The sequence below is a fragment of the Mesocricetus auratus genome, unplaced genomic scaffold, assembly GCF_017639785.1.
Source record: "Mesocricetus auratus isolate SY011 unplaced genomic scaffold, BCM_Maur_2.0 Super-Scaffold_100011, whole genome shotgun sequence".
Taxonomy (NCBI): domain Eukaryota; kingdom Metazoa; phylum Chordata; class Mammalia; order Rodentia; family Cricetidae; genus Mesocricetus; species Mesocricetus auratus.
The window spans coordinates 80,620,003-80,634,260 of record NW_024429195.1 but is presented as its reverse complement, the minus strand read 5'-3'; the positions used below and the strand labels follow the sequence as shown (position 1 = coordinate 80,634,260).

Here is a 14,258-nt window from a genome sequence, read left to right as displayed (position 1 = left end):
CCAGGAGCACTGTGGCCCCTGCAACAAGAGGCCAGGAGGGCTCCGCCCAGAGCTTTTGGAAGCATCTTTACTCACATTGACTTTCGACTTTAGCCCTCGGGCTGTGATTAAACTTCATAGTTTTAACTGCCAATGTGACACAGTCTAGGATCACCCCATGGGGAAGCCTCAGTGAGGGGCTGCGCAGATCAGGTTGTCTGGTGAGCACGCCTATGCAGAACTGTCTTATTTTGAAATCTATTCAGTTTTATGTGTATAGGTGTTTTGCCTTCATGTATGTCTGTGTACCACATGTGTTCCTGGTGCTCAGGGACTGCTGTTGGATCCTCTGAGACGGCTGCCAAGTGGGTGCTGACAATGGAGCCCTGGGCCTGTGAAGGGCAGCCAATGCTCGTAAGTGCTGAACATCCCTCTGGCCCCGTGGGCGGATTATCTTCAGTTGACTGACAGGGAAGATGTGCCCACTGCGCATCCTCTAGGAGGTGGTTCTGAACCATATGAATGGGAAAGGTGAGCTCAGCACAGGGGAACATGTATCAGTTCTTTGCTCTCTGATCCTGGCGATGGGTGTAATGTCACCAGTTCTCTCAAGCTCTCGACGCTGTCACTTCCCTGCAGTGACGGACTGTGACCTGGAATTGTGACTCAGATGAGCCCTAGTTTGCCTTGTATTTTATCATGCAACAGTAAATGAAGCCAAGGTGCCTAGGGAAATAATTCACAGCTAGAATTTTTCATCAGTACATTGGGGTTATTTAGTCCTTGTCCCACTGGGTATCTGAAGAATTAAATGAGAGACAGCATGGAAACCCAGATCTCTAGAGAGCAGCATATATAAATGTCATATTGATGCAGGTTGTCAGGGCATGGATGGCCACAGTGCCTAGATGTGACCATCAGAAGCCTGGGTGACCACAGTGCCCCAGATGTGACATGTCAGGGCATGGATGACCACAGTGCCCAGATGTGACATGTCAGGGCATGAAGCTTATGCAATCTTGTACCCCACTGGAGCCATGGCGGGGGATGGGGTGGGGGGTGAGTTGAACAGCTGTAGACCACTTGTCCAGTTTCAGACTTAGATCCTACGGGGTTAGTACAACATGAGCTAGTCTGCAGTCAAAAGTCATGGGAGATCCAGAAGATATATTTTGGGAGGGAATAGAGGGTTCTCACAGCAGAACTGCCATGAGGTTATGTTTGTATAGAGTCATGAAGTTCATGTTCCTGGGTCCTGAGACCTCTCTAGATGTCTACTGATAAGAGCTAAGTCAGACCTCTTAAAAAATTGTGTGTTCTCTTGGGCACATTCTTCGTATCACAGAGATAGCTTACACAGGAAAGACAACACATCTGTGGAGTAGAAGCTATGTTCAGGTAGGGATGTGTGTGTGTGTGTGTGTGTGTGTGTGTGTGTGTGTGTGTGTGTGTGTATGTGTGTATAAAGTAGGAAAATTGACAGTTGACTTCCATATGAATGTGGTGGGTTTTGTTTTAAGTAATTGATTTTAAGGGCTGTTTTATGTGTACAGGAAAACAGTGGAAAGCGTAGACATTCCTATAGAGACACCACCGCTCCCAGGTCTCCCCACCATTAACACCTTGTATTTGTTGATTACACATTTGCAGGAATTGATGCAATGATATTAAAGGCCATAGCTTGCATGCTGGCCCACTCCTGCTGGTGCACATTCTGTGGGTCTTGACAAGTGTACAGTGTATAGTGATGTGTGCCCAACACAGAGCAGTTTCCTAGCCCTAAGAGCCCAGGTCTCCCTTACTCATCCCACCATCTCTCAACTCCTGGCCACTGACTGATCTCCTCACTGTCCCTGCAGCCTTTCTTCTCCACAACGTAACTTCTGGTGCTTGTCTGAACTGCCCCTCTCTTCTTCACCATTCCATACATGAAACACAAAATACAAACTCAGGCAACAGCATGTCAACATTCTATTACCAGTCACTGTAGCTGGGCAACCAGATTTTGAGCAGGATACTAAGACTTGTTAGCTGACTCCTGAATGTTTCTCAGTACTCCCTGTACTTTGGGAAACTAACTAAGCTACTTTTGGGACACTTGCATCAGATGAATGCTGGACCAACTCTGTATACCTTGGTCCCTCCTATCAGAATCTTGTATCCAAAGGGGCAGGCTGTGGGGAGCAGTCTGTTCTCTCCTTCTCCCCAGCATGACAATAGCACAAGAGGAAAAGAGCCTCATTAGCCAGAGTTAGCTCTGAGATTCCAAGGGGAGAACACTTGGCCTCTGTATTCCCTAGAAGGTGGGAGAAGGCTCCCAGGCTGCGGGCCTGGAAGCATACTCACGGTTAAGCAGACATTGATGAGTGTGCAGGCCTTCCCGTCTCCAGTGTACTTCGGCAAGCAGTTACAGACGGCCTTCAGGAACAGAGGCAAAGGGTCATTTAACAGGCAGGTTAGCACACTGGATCTCAGACTTGAATTTGATTGTAGAATGGCAGCATGGGAAGGGACTGTTTTGTTTGTGTCTTGTTAAAACCTAGTCTAGTATACTTGCGTACTAGATCTCACAAATGTCCCATCCTTATTGCCTAGATACCTTCCTTTTTGATGGGGGAAGAAAGCCCAGTTGCAGTATTGTCTTTTGTCCACCAGGAATGAACCCAGACACCAGTGCTAGCATGTGCTGAGGGGAAGGCTTTGCAGCACACAGGATACACACAGGAAAACAAGTCACCACACACATTCGATGGACAAGGAAGGCAGCTGGGAGCCCGAGGAAGGGAATACTGTTTGTGGGGAGTTGGGAACAGGACCCCACAGGCCTGAGGGCCACTTGTTAGAACTTGGTTCCACAGGTGGGGCTAGCCAGGGCAACGTGGGCAGGTTTCCACTGTCTCCTCTTTCACCACTGGCCCCAGCCCTGTCAAAACCTTTCCCAACAGGCCTAGCAGCGAGCTCCTCTTAGCTGGGGTTGTATTCTCAGAGCTCAGGTCCCCAACACTGCTTTCCAGGTCTGCAGGAACACTTACAGGTTCCAGGGGTCAGAAACCTTACAAGAACAATTTCCTCATTCTGTGTACATAGAAACTCTACCGAGACAGAAAAATATGTGAGGAAAAGTCCAGCAGAGACTGCTTTAGGGAGCTTCAGTCAACTTGCTTGATCTGTCTGTTGATGGGTGCAGTGCTGTACCTCCTAAGAGGCTCAGTGAGCTCCAAGGGACACTTCTTGGGTATCTGACTTGTTATCCAGGTTACCTGCCTGGCCATTTTGTGTGTTCAGCACGTGTCTGAGGCTGAGGGAGGCAGAGTGGGGAGTCTGCTCTTCCATTGCCCCTCTTATTTTCCCACTCCCCCAAATTCACTTGCTCCAGGATAAGCTGCACAGCTGTCTATTGGGGGCCATAGCAATGTCAGAAGTCTGACCTGTGAGCTCCTGGCATGGCACAGCGCCCTCTAGAGCCTGGAGCCAAGGAAAAATGGGAGCAACTCTGGGTCTCAGAAAGCTCAAAGAAAGGGGAACACTCTAGTGAAACTTCTAGGTGCTTCTAGGATCACAGAGGGGTTGCAGGTGAGTATATTCTACTTTTACAGAGCCCTTTTCCTAGTCCCTTTCCCAACTCACTTATCTTCCTTTCCCCAAATGTCCTCTTGGGTTTTCAGTGTCTGCCCTGCAGGGTTTCTGGTTGCTACTGGTCCAAGGTCTGCTCTGCACTTCCTTCCCTTAGGCCTGGGTCCTAAGACTCAGGGGTTTCCTCCCGAGAAACCTTCTAGAGGCAACTCACCTGATTGGGCCCCGTCTGTGTGCACTCTGCGTTCCTGTCACAGCCACCATTGTTCTCCAAGCATGGGTTTATTTCTTTAAGACAAAAGTCAACATGTGTTGAGTGTCAAGCTTTGCTTTCATGAAGAGGCTTTTGAGGGATTCCCAGGGACTGGAGACGACTGCTGACCAAGAGCAGATCTCTGGAACTTCAGAGGCAGAAATAACTTGGGGAGGGGGATGGTTTCTCAAAATTGCTCCCCCTCCGGCCCTGGGTTGGACTAATTCTAGCAGAGGCAACATCTGTGGGCTTAAATCTGACCCTTTGTGGAATGAATATTAATGTTTGGAATGAGAATATTAGCACCCAGTCCCCTAGTGCAGTCATTGAGGAGACTTGGGGATGAAAAAAAAAAAACAACAACAATCATTTGTAACACCATAAAGACCGGCTATCAATAAAAGTCAATTTAGGACTTTCTGAGGAGAAGCAGTTGATCGATGTTGAAGCTTCTCTACTAACTAATGGTAGCACAGGAGAAATGACTATGCACTGGATAACTCCGTAGCAGTTTGACCTAGTGGTCAAAATTCATATCCTAAACAAAATTCATATCCTAAACCTTGAGACTTGTGACAACCTGAAAAGGATACATGATTTTTGTGACATTTTGATCTGGAATATACAAATGGAATCTAGTAATGAAAATAAAAGTCCTCGCACCGCCCAATAAAAGACCCAGCATCAAAGAAACACAGCAAGGAGCTACGGGACTAAATGTGGCATGCAGTTTCCAAAGACCCCACACTAGAGAAGTATTGGGACAATGGGAATAGAATAGAATTAGAAGAATTAATAGTGACAATCAATTACTGCAGTCAGGAACTGTGTGTGGCTACATCGTAAGTGACCCTCATTTTTAGGAAATACATACTCAGTTATTAAGGACAAATACAACACGGCTTACACAGCTTCATCTCAAATGACTAAGGACGAATATGAAATCATACAAAGAGATTAAGGGAGAAAGTGAGCAGTAGATGTCAATGAGTGACTGCGGGCCAAGATGATTCTTCTTAGCATGACTGCTGTAACCCGTTTCGGTGAGTTCAAATTTGAGGGCATGACTCTAGAACAGACAGCTGTGTGCTTTAAGCACCATCCCTACTGTCAAGGAATTATTCTGTTACATTGTTAAGATAAACACTGTGTGTCAGACAACTATTTGTTAGAAACATCTAGGTATATAATAAAACAGGGTAATGGAAAAATAGTTTAAGAGACCATCTCTAGATACATGCTCCCAGTCTTCTGCAATTTTCTAAAGTCCAAAATGTCAGTTGCCACTAGAATTTTTAAATGGAAAAGGTCTCTCCTTCCATTCAAAGTGAAGTTTTTGCATCACATGCCTTCACACCCCTATGAGTACGTCATTTCCACACCTTTGGGCTTTTCTGCCAAGGCATGCTGTATTACGAGCCCAGTAGCAGACCTAACAATAAGGGCTCATACACCAGAAGATTTTAACACAGCTCTAACTGACACCATTTCCACCAGATGGACAGGGATGGTCACTTACCAAGGCACACAATGCCATCGCCTGTATAGCCTGCCTTGCACACACAAACACGGCTTCCTGGGATGGTTCTTTTACAGACAGCTTGGGCAGAACATCCTCCATTGCTGATCTCACAGGCATTGATGGCTGCAGAAGAGGAGAGAGATGGGAGGAGACAATTTTTTAAACCTGAGCCATTGATAAAAGGAAGCCTTTAGATCAACTCCAGAAGGCATTGGATCAATGTGGTTAATTACTCAACACAGGGAATATGCTGGCTAATTTTATGTCAACTGGACACAAGCTATGGTCATCAGAGAGGAGGGAAGCTTGATTGAGAAAATGTCTCTACAACATCAGGCTGTAAGCAAGACTCTATAGCATTTTCTTTATTAGTGATTGATGCAGAGGGTTCAGCCCGTGGTGGGTAGTTCTATCCCTGGGCTGCTGGTCCTAGGTTCTGTAAGAAAGCAGACTGAGCAAGCCATGGGGAACAGGCCAGTAAGCAGCACTCCTCCATGGCCTCTTCATCAGCTCTGGCCTCCATGTTCCTGCCCTGCTTGAGTTCCAGTATCAACTGTTTTCAATGATAAACAGTGGCATGGAAGCAGAACAAACCCTTTCCTCCTCAAGTTGCTTTGGTCATGTGATTCATTACAACAATAGTAACGCTAAGATGGAGGGCAAGGAAAAGGAATTCACTATTTGTCTTTTCCAGCTGCTGTTCCTAGCGGACGGTGTCCTTCCCTCTGCAGGGAACATGTGGCCCCAGGGCCAGGGCAGCCTGCACCCTCTGAGAGTTCCTAGGCTAAGATGGTCTAGAAAGCTAACTGTTCTGTCTCTAACTGGGTCAGAGCCCCCAGGACAGGGTACTCAGAGAAAAATGATGCTAAGAGCTTCGTGTGTGTGTGTGTGTGTGTGTGTGTGTGTGTGTGTGTGTGTGTGTGTGTGACATTTTATTCACAATGGTCAAAACAGCAATCAGAGGGTAGGATATGGAGATGGTGGTTTATCTACTCAATGAAATTAACTCAACCATCAAAAGAGGTGAGTGAAATGAGCCAGACTCACTAGCATTCTAGAAGAGACAAAACTCTCCGATATCACAGAAAGACTATTAGGGGTCTCTGATCAGGAATAGGGGTCAGTATGTATGTGAGTGTGTAGGCCAAAGATCAACCCCAAGAGTTGTTCCTTGGAATGATTCATCTTATTTGTTTTTGTTTGTTTGTTTTTCACTGTAACTTTATTAAGTGTGTTTTGTTAGTTTCATACCTGTATAATAATGCATCCTGGACATTTTCACCACTATTCTCTCCTGTCTCCCTCTACCCCTGCTAACTCCTACCTCTTCACAAGTCCATTTTCCACTCAATATCCTTTTGCTTTCAAACTACTGAGTTTACCCAGGCTGTCCATGTGACCACGGGTTTGGAATTCTCTGCTGGGGGTTGGTAGGCTTATCAGCAACTACACAACTGTAGACAATGACTGTCCCGATCTCAGAATCTACCAATAGCCAATAGTTCAGCAGAGAGAGGGGCCCTCTGAGCTCCTCCCTAATCCACAATTGTCTGACAACAGGCTCAGCCTTGGGCAGGCCAGGTGCGGGGAACTGAAGCTGAGATCATGACTGCAATGGTCATCCACACTCAGCAGACAGCATTCCTGCCTCTTTGTACTCTCTTCTGGCTCTTACACTCTTTCTGCTCCTCTTCCTCAGTGTTCCCCGAGTCTTAGATGGGGTACTATATCCTGCTTAGGGCTGAGCATTCAACTGTACTTATTCTCAGCACCTTGAACATCCATGAGTCTGCAGTCACCATCCTTCCCTGAGAAAACAAGTTTCTCTAATTAAGACTGAGAGTAGCATTCGTTCTGTTGCAGGCCACTGAGAGATTGCTGAGTTTCTTCCTTTCTAGTGCTAAATGTGTGTTCTGTACTCTAAGAATAATAGCTCACATTTCTTAGCACTCTAATGCATAATCTGAATCATATACAACTATCCAATGCAGTAATTCCCATAACCATCCCTAACTTGCAGATGAGCAAATGGTTAAAGACACAGCCAAGCAACGTCCCTGAAGTAACACAGGTGTAAGCATTTCAATTCAAACTCAGAGGCCTAATGATGAGGCAAGGGCCTGACCTCTGACCTCTGCCCTATTCGGCCATTGTACTCAGAGAGGCCATTTCACCCTTCATAGCACTCTGCAAGGAAGGTGGTCTTATGCTTACTTTACAAATGAGGTCTCAGGGTACTTAAACACCCATGTGACATTACGAGTCTGGCAGGAGAAAGATCCAGTACTTAACCCTTTACTGATGCACTCTTGAGTCCTGATGCCTCGGCCTTTATCAATCCAATCTAAACCTTTAAAACCAGGAGTTGGTTCCAGTTGCTCTCAAGGTGTGTACCACTGCTCAGATGCAGTGTCGCTGCATGAGTGAAACAGATGCAGTTGCCTGCCTGTCCCAAACTGGCAGAGCTGGGTACCCTCAGTTGCTCAGAGTCACCACAGTGGCTGGCACCAGCCCGAGGCCCAGTCGAACGTCTCAGCCCACACAAGCCCTTAGCAGATTCTGCTCCACCTGCCTGTGCAGACTGTTCCGTTCCCTTGGAATCCTGCCGCACATCTGCATGAGGCTTTGCCATCGGGATCGAGAAGGCAGCTGCAGTGGAAAAGGGCAAATGGCATGTTCAGAGAAATGCAACATCCCACAATATGACCTACACCCCCTTCAGTCCAGTATCCAGGCCCGTGACTCTATGAAGCACTCAGAGGCTCTGCCTACGGCTTGAGGGGACAGTTGGTTCTTGGCAGGATCCCGCTACTGTCACTCCAGCCAAACCATACAGTTCACAGCGCTACCCATGAGCCTCAGGCTTACTTCATGTTGTCCACAGGGGAGGCAACAGCCCCTGAAGGGCGGCGTGATTATTATTGCCATAATAAGGGAAGAAACTGAGGCAGGGAGGAAGTAAAGAATTGACCCCAGGTCACATGACAATGATGGAGGATGACCGTGGGTTCAGGTCTAACTCCAGCTACTAGGCATTTTATTAGTTTACAGGAGAATGTGCCCTATGGCAGTGAGGAACAGAAAGTGACATTAGTTTGGGTTGTGGACTGGGCCAATGCTTACTGAAAGTGATGTCCCCTCCATGAAAGAGTCCTTGTGGTTCCAGTTGGGACAACTGGCATTCTTGTCAATATGCTATGTCACTGGCTGCTTATGGAACATGCTGGATCTGACAAGCTCATGGTGGTGTCTTCAGTGACATTAAGTTTCTTCTTTAAATGTATCTATCCTACATTCTCTTCAAGGATGTCAGGAAAACACTCCCCCCCCCCCCAGGGGAGGGCCAAGGTGAGAACTACTGAGTTTGTATTGTTCCTAGAGGTCAGAGGACACCTACTTGGCACTGGTGTGGCAGGTCCCATTGCAGCTGTCCTTCTTGATCTCTGGAAAAGAAGAATTCTTGCTAGGAGATGACTGAGTTCCCCAAAGTCATTTTAACTATGTAAATCCTTGCCTCTGAGTAAACTCTTCTCATGTTAGCTGCCAGAGACGACCCTGAAGACCAAGAACACTAATGAGGTGCCTCAGAGTGCATGCTCCTTGTGAAGACCAAGAACACTAATGAGGTGTCTCAGAGTGCATGCTCCTTGTGAAGACCAAGAACACTAATGAGGTGCCTCAGAGTGCATGCTCCTTGTGAAGACCAAGAACACTAATGAGGTGTCTCAGAGTGCACGCTCCTTGTGAAGACCGCACACTTTGTATGGCGTAGGTGCTAACACTTGCTAACTGGCTAGATGCCGGCTGGTGACTGGCCTTCGAATGCTACCCATGGGGACTCTGAATCTTGTTCTGTAGGTGATGAAAAGCCATAGCAAGTTGTCAAGAAGTCCTGGGGACAGAGTGGGGTGAGAAGTGTTATCTCTTTCATCAGTATTCTGGAAAGTTCTTTCTTGTAGTTATGTGGAGGCTAGAAAGGAGACAGGGTCTAGGATGGAAGGTAGAACATTAGATCACAAGTCTTCTGGTGACAGGGACAGGTGGAAGGGAGATTCCAGAGACACGGATAAGTAGAACATACAGAGACGTTAGTGAAGGGCGGGCATTAAAGGACAAGGGGTGGCTCCTAGGCTGAGTGATCTAACTGTTCTCTTCTGTAACTGAACACCATCCATGCTGCTGCCCCAGTCATGGTCTGGGCACCATCCTCAGCATCTCCTGCATCCACCAGTCTCCGCTTCATTTGACACCCAAGGGCCTCCTTTATCCACACGGAAGTTCTGCCACTGCCTTATTTAGGAATTATACTAATTGTCCCCTATAAAGTTGCCATAGCTTCTAGGCTGTTCCCTGTCTCTTTAAATGAGGTTGGTCTTTCATGCACTACTGCGCTCTTAGAAGCATTTATTTTAGGAATCTACTCAGGATGTCTTTCTGCTTGTGTGACCCCCTACCACTTTTCATGCCCTCTTCCAGATTGTGTGAATCCTGATTTGGCACCTCAACATCTGATGCCTGCTCTAGGATGTCCCCTTTGTCTGGAATCCTTCAGATTCCCCAATTTTGGTGTTTGTAGAGCTCTGCATTCGCCTGGATTTAGCATTCTTCTAGAGCCTTGTCAATGACAGTCCCTCAGACAAACCACATCACTGGAGCCTCAGGGTTAGTGGGCACTTGTGGCCTTCTTTGTAGTTGCTGCCTCAGAAGGGACGATAGTGTCTCTGATACCGGCTTCCAGGGTCATTCTCATCAATCTGGTGCCTGATTGCTTTCTCTTCAATACAAAGAAGATATTATTGCAACCATGTTTACACCTCTTTAGTGGCCCCCTACCCGTTTGAGTTAGGAAGCCAATGTGTCTGTCTTTTAGTGGTCTGGTTCTTGCAGGCCCCTCTAACCCTTTTCATTCAGCTTGTCTCTTTGCCTCTGTTCTCACATCCTACAATCCTTGGGTCTCTAAATGTGTGCAGATTTCCCATGTCTTCGGAGCTATTTTTTCCTCTCACCACCGTCCCCTGGAGTACAATTAGAAACATCAATGCAATGGGAGACTGGAGCAAATGAGCTCTCCATCAGACCCTAGAGTTGGGGGAATACTACACTGCTCTTGGGCCATTTCACAATGAGCAGCAAAACCCTTGGTGAGAATTCCAGCCCCTGTCAGACGCCCGCCTCAGAGATGAACACACGAATGAACAGGACAACAGTGGAAAGAGGCATATGACATACGCTCCCTGTGACACTGTTTATGACAGCAGAGAATTGGCTTTAGAAAGTGCCATTGGGGAGGGGCTGTAAGTGAGGGCCAGATGGCTTGCATTTCTATCATGGGTGTGGCAAAGAGACCAAAATGGTTCTGTTTCTAGTAACATCAATGATGTTGATGTAGGCACATTCACATGGAGGAAAATGTCCATTGTTTTTGTGGCATGCAGAAGATTATAAAACAAGTAGCCTGCTCCCCACACATACGGTCTGTACTCAGTCACACAGAATATCACCAATAGAGGTTTACAGCATTGGGCATATGAGTGACTTGGTTTCTTTTTTGTGCTTTTCCTTAACATTTTTGCAGTAAGATGTTATGCTTATCCTCAGGAAGTACTGATGGTATCATTTCTACTTTAGAAAGGAAAACCATGTGTGTCTTCTGAGAGGCAGGCTAAGGACAGAGCATGGAGGACTTGCTCTTACCGCTGTCACAGTTTACTCCTCGCCAGCCAACACCACAGTCGCAGGAGCCATCTCCTGAAGGTCCCTGGTTACATCTCCCATGGACACAAGGGCATGCTAAGTAGAAAACACAACCAGACTCAAGTTCAACAACCCCTTTGCCATTTATGGGTGTACCTCTCTGCACCCAGTCTCTTGTGGAGGCCTGAGGTCAGAGGTCACAGGGATACAGGCTATCAGGCCAACTAGTCCAGTTCATGCCACAGTTCTGGGACTGTGTGGCACTGTGGGAATGTGACTTAGAACCAAAGTCCCCTCCTCAGGATCAGTGTCATGTGGGGCCCTAAGAGAGCAGACTGGCTGGGCGTGATGCTGCCCACCTGCGACTCCAGCACTTACTTAGGGGACAGTGAGAGCCAGGCCAGCCAGGGCTAGTAGTGAGACCCCGTTTCAAAAAAAAGTGTCTATTTGATACCAGGTTTGTGGAAACCTGTTTGATTTGCTTTCTCCAAAGACAAAGAACTGATGTCTCCTTCATTTTAAAGCAGGGTCCTGAACCTCCTCAAGAATTGCCTTGAATTGAGTCATGGCTTATGGGTAGAGATACATAAAAAATTCATTAAGCTTAACATATAAGGCCTAGTGATGACATGCATAAAATATTAAGGGACAATGTATCATTAAACATGTAGTAAATGCTCAATAAACATGAGAACCCCCCCCAAAAAGATTAGACGAAGATATGAAAAAGCCATAGGGAAATCTATTATGTTGTAAGCCGGTTTAAACATACTATTTATTAAAAGGAGTATGGGCAATACTACTTCTAGAAGTCATGGGGATTAAAGAAAAAGTCCAGGTCCAGGTGTGGGTACCTCCTTGTAAGCTATTGGCCAAGGAGGCCCCAAAGGCTCCCAAAACTATGCAGGTTTTTGCCATTCCAGGCAAGATGTGACCATTAGTGCAATAATGTCCACCGTTAAAGGGGAAACCAACACATTTCTTATCCGACATTAGGCCTGTTCCACAGGAGAAGCTCAGACATGATACTGTAACCCTGGTCAAACTCAAGAACGAGGGAGATGACGTTTCCAGAGGGGAACTTATTACTGTTGCTTTGCTGAATGGACACGGTGTCAAACCACCCTCTAATGTTCGGCCTTGGTCAGAAAGACATTGATTTGTTTATTTATTTACAGTGGGAAGTAGCTAGTTGGTTAATGTAGAGGCTCATAATCGTTACAGTGATGAGAACAAGTGACCTTGAGTGCTCAACCCTGAGCAGCACACTGATATCACACCTGTGGTGGTTTGAAGAAGAGTGGCCCCCACAGGCTCATATATTTGAACGCTTGCTCTTCAGCTGGTGAACTGTTTGGGGGAAGATTAGGAGGTGTGTCCTTGTTGGAGGTGTGTCACTGGGGATGGGTTTTGGGTTACCAAGAGCCCAGATAGCTCCTTCTCTGCCTCCTGCTTGTATCAGATGTAAGCGCTCAGCTGTGCTCCAGCCTCACACCTGCCCGCCTGCCTGCCTGATGCTACGCTCCCTTCTATAACTCTCTGGACCCATGAGCCCCAAATTTAATATTGTCTTGTCTTCGCCATAGTGACTTGTCACCGCAATTAAAAAGTAGCTAAGATAATCCTCCAAGGCTTATTGGGAACACGGTGAAGAGGAAGCAGAAAGAACATGGAGGGAAAGAGAGCTGGAACATTGTCTTCTGTGTTCTTTGGTGAAAGAACATTATAGATATGTGCTTAGGAAATTTGATATAAATAAATGAATAAGAACTTGGTGAAAGATTTGATTACTACTCTTCACCAAAAGCATTATGCTCTGGGTCTTAGTGGACCCTACGGAGTCACCCACAGATTCTAGGTTAGGAAGCACTTCATGAATGGAAGCAAGTCTCTCAAACAACACAGAAAGATAAACTGACACACTAACTTCAGTGATATATTACATGGGCAAATTCCAGCCATTCAGTCATGTATTAGTTTTGTCTGGCTTAGATTGGCTGGTAAGAACACAGTGATAGTGAGTTGATGGTTTTAGGACTGGCTGGAGCGAGGAGCTGCTTTTTGATCTAAGCAGAAAGCTCTCCCAGTGTCCTTGGGTACAAGAAAGCCAGGATGAGAATGATCAGGAGGACATGGTGTGCCTCTAACTGATTAAACATCAAAGCGTGGCATGTGCCGATGGTGGATCAGGGAGTGACCTTCTCAAAGAGGACAGCTTGACTTAAGAGACGGGCTTTGGGGTCAAGAAAGGTATGTATTCAGACATGATGTCTGCTTCTCCTCAGCTGACGTTGGGGAACTCATTCATGTTCCTGGCCTTAATACCCTTATTTGTAAAATGGGTTCAGCAGCACCAGTGAAATAAAGTTCCTTTGGGATTAAATGAGTTATTAGGAAAAATCTGTCTTCCCCCAACTATGTACTGAGCAAGCCCACAGTGAAAGTTTAATCATGGTGATTAGCACATACGGGTGAACTGAGAGACAGAGTTAGGCTGAAAATGTCAGCAAACAAATGGGGGTGGGTGGGTACATCCGGATCAATGACTGGAAATGTTTTGGAACACTGCTCTACATAGACAAACTAATTTAATCTTAAAACAAACAAACAAACATTGGTGACTCTCTGTACCTAAGCTGGTCTCAGAAGCAGGGCAGGAAAATTGCTGGAATACTATAACTGGCTCACAGAGAGGCTTATCCTTTGCGATCATGTTGGGTGATCCCTGCTGCCTGAGGAAAGGCCGGTAGCCCTGAAGCTACTGCTCTTTTATCACATGCTGCAGGCTAGCTCGGGTCTGGGGCCCGAGGGGCCAGGGTCTGGGCAGGCGCGAAGCTCACCTTGGTCACAATGGATGCCGTACTTGCCCTCTGTGCAGGTCTCACAGGCTGTCCCATTGAAGCCCTGCTCGCATTCGCATGTGCCAGTGCCATTCACGCCATCCAGACAGAAGCCGTTCCCAGAGCACACACTCTGACCTTTCCCGGGGCAGGCCTGGCATTGTGGGCCAAAGAAGCCGGCACAGCAGGCTCTCGTCTGGAACACAAGGACAGGTGGTGCTTGTTTCCCTTAGGTTCGGGAGACTCCTGGGATTCCCTGGGAGCCTTCCTGGTTCTTAGACTCCAGAGTTTCTAAGCGGTAGGCGACAGAGCCCTGTGAGGACTGAGTGAGGCTCAGCCATGTCCCGGGTTACCTGCCAGCTCTGCATGCAGCGCAGAGGGAGCATCAGAGACAAGA

At 46.9% G+C, this 14,258-nt stretch overlaps 1 protein-coding gene across 1 annotated transcript in view; it reads right to left on the bottom strand.

The window, feature by feature from the left end:
- Positions 1 to 14,258, bottom strand: part of Stab2 (stabilin 2) — a 160,839-nt gene that overhangs the window by 42,279 nt on the left and 104,302 nt on the right. Inside the window, exons 38-44 of the mRNA XM_040755138.1 lie at positions 13,862 to 14,057; positions 11,022 to 11,117; positions 8,725 to 8,770; positions 7,900 to 7,976; positions 5,325 to 5,450; positions 3,767 to 3,840; positions 2,326 to 2,397 (exon numbers count right to left, since the gene is read on the bottom strand). Of these exons, the coding sequence (XP_040611072.1) occupies positions 2,326 to 2,397; positions 3,767 to 3,840; positions 5,325 to 5,450; positions 7,900 to 7,976; positions 8,725 to 8,770; positions 11,022 to 11,117; positions 13,862 to 14,057 (687 nt within the window). The remainder of the gene's footprint in view (positions 1 to 2,325; positions 2,398 to 3,766; positions 3,841 to 5,324; positions 5,451 to 7,899; positions 7,977 to 8,724; positions 8,771 to 11,021; positions 11,118 to 13,861; positions 14,058 to 14,258) is intronic.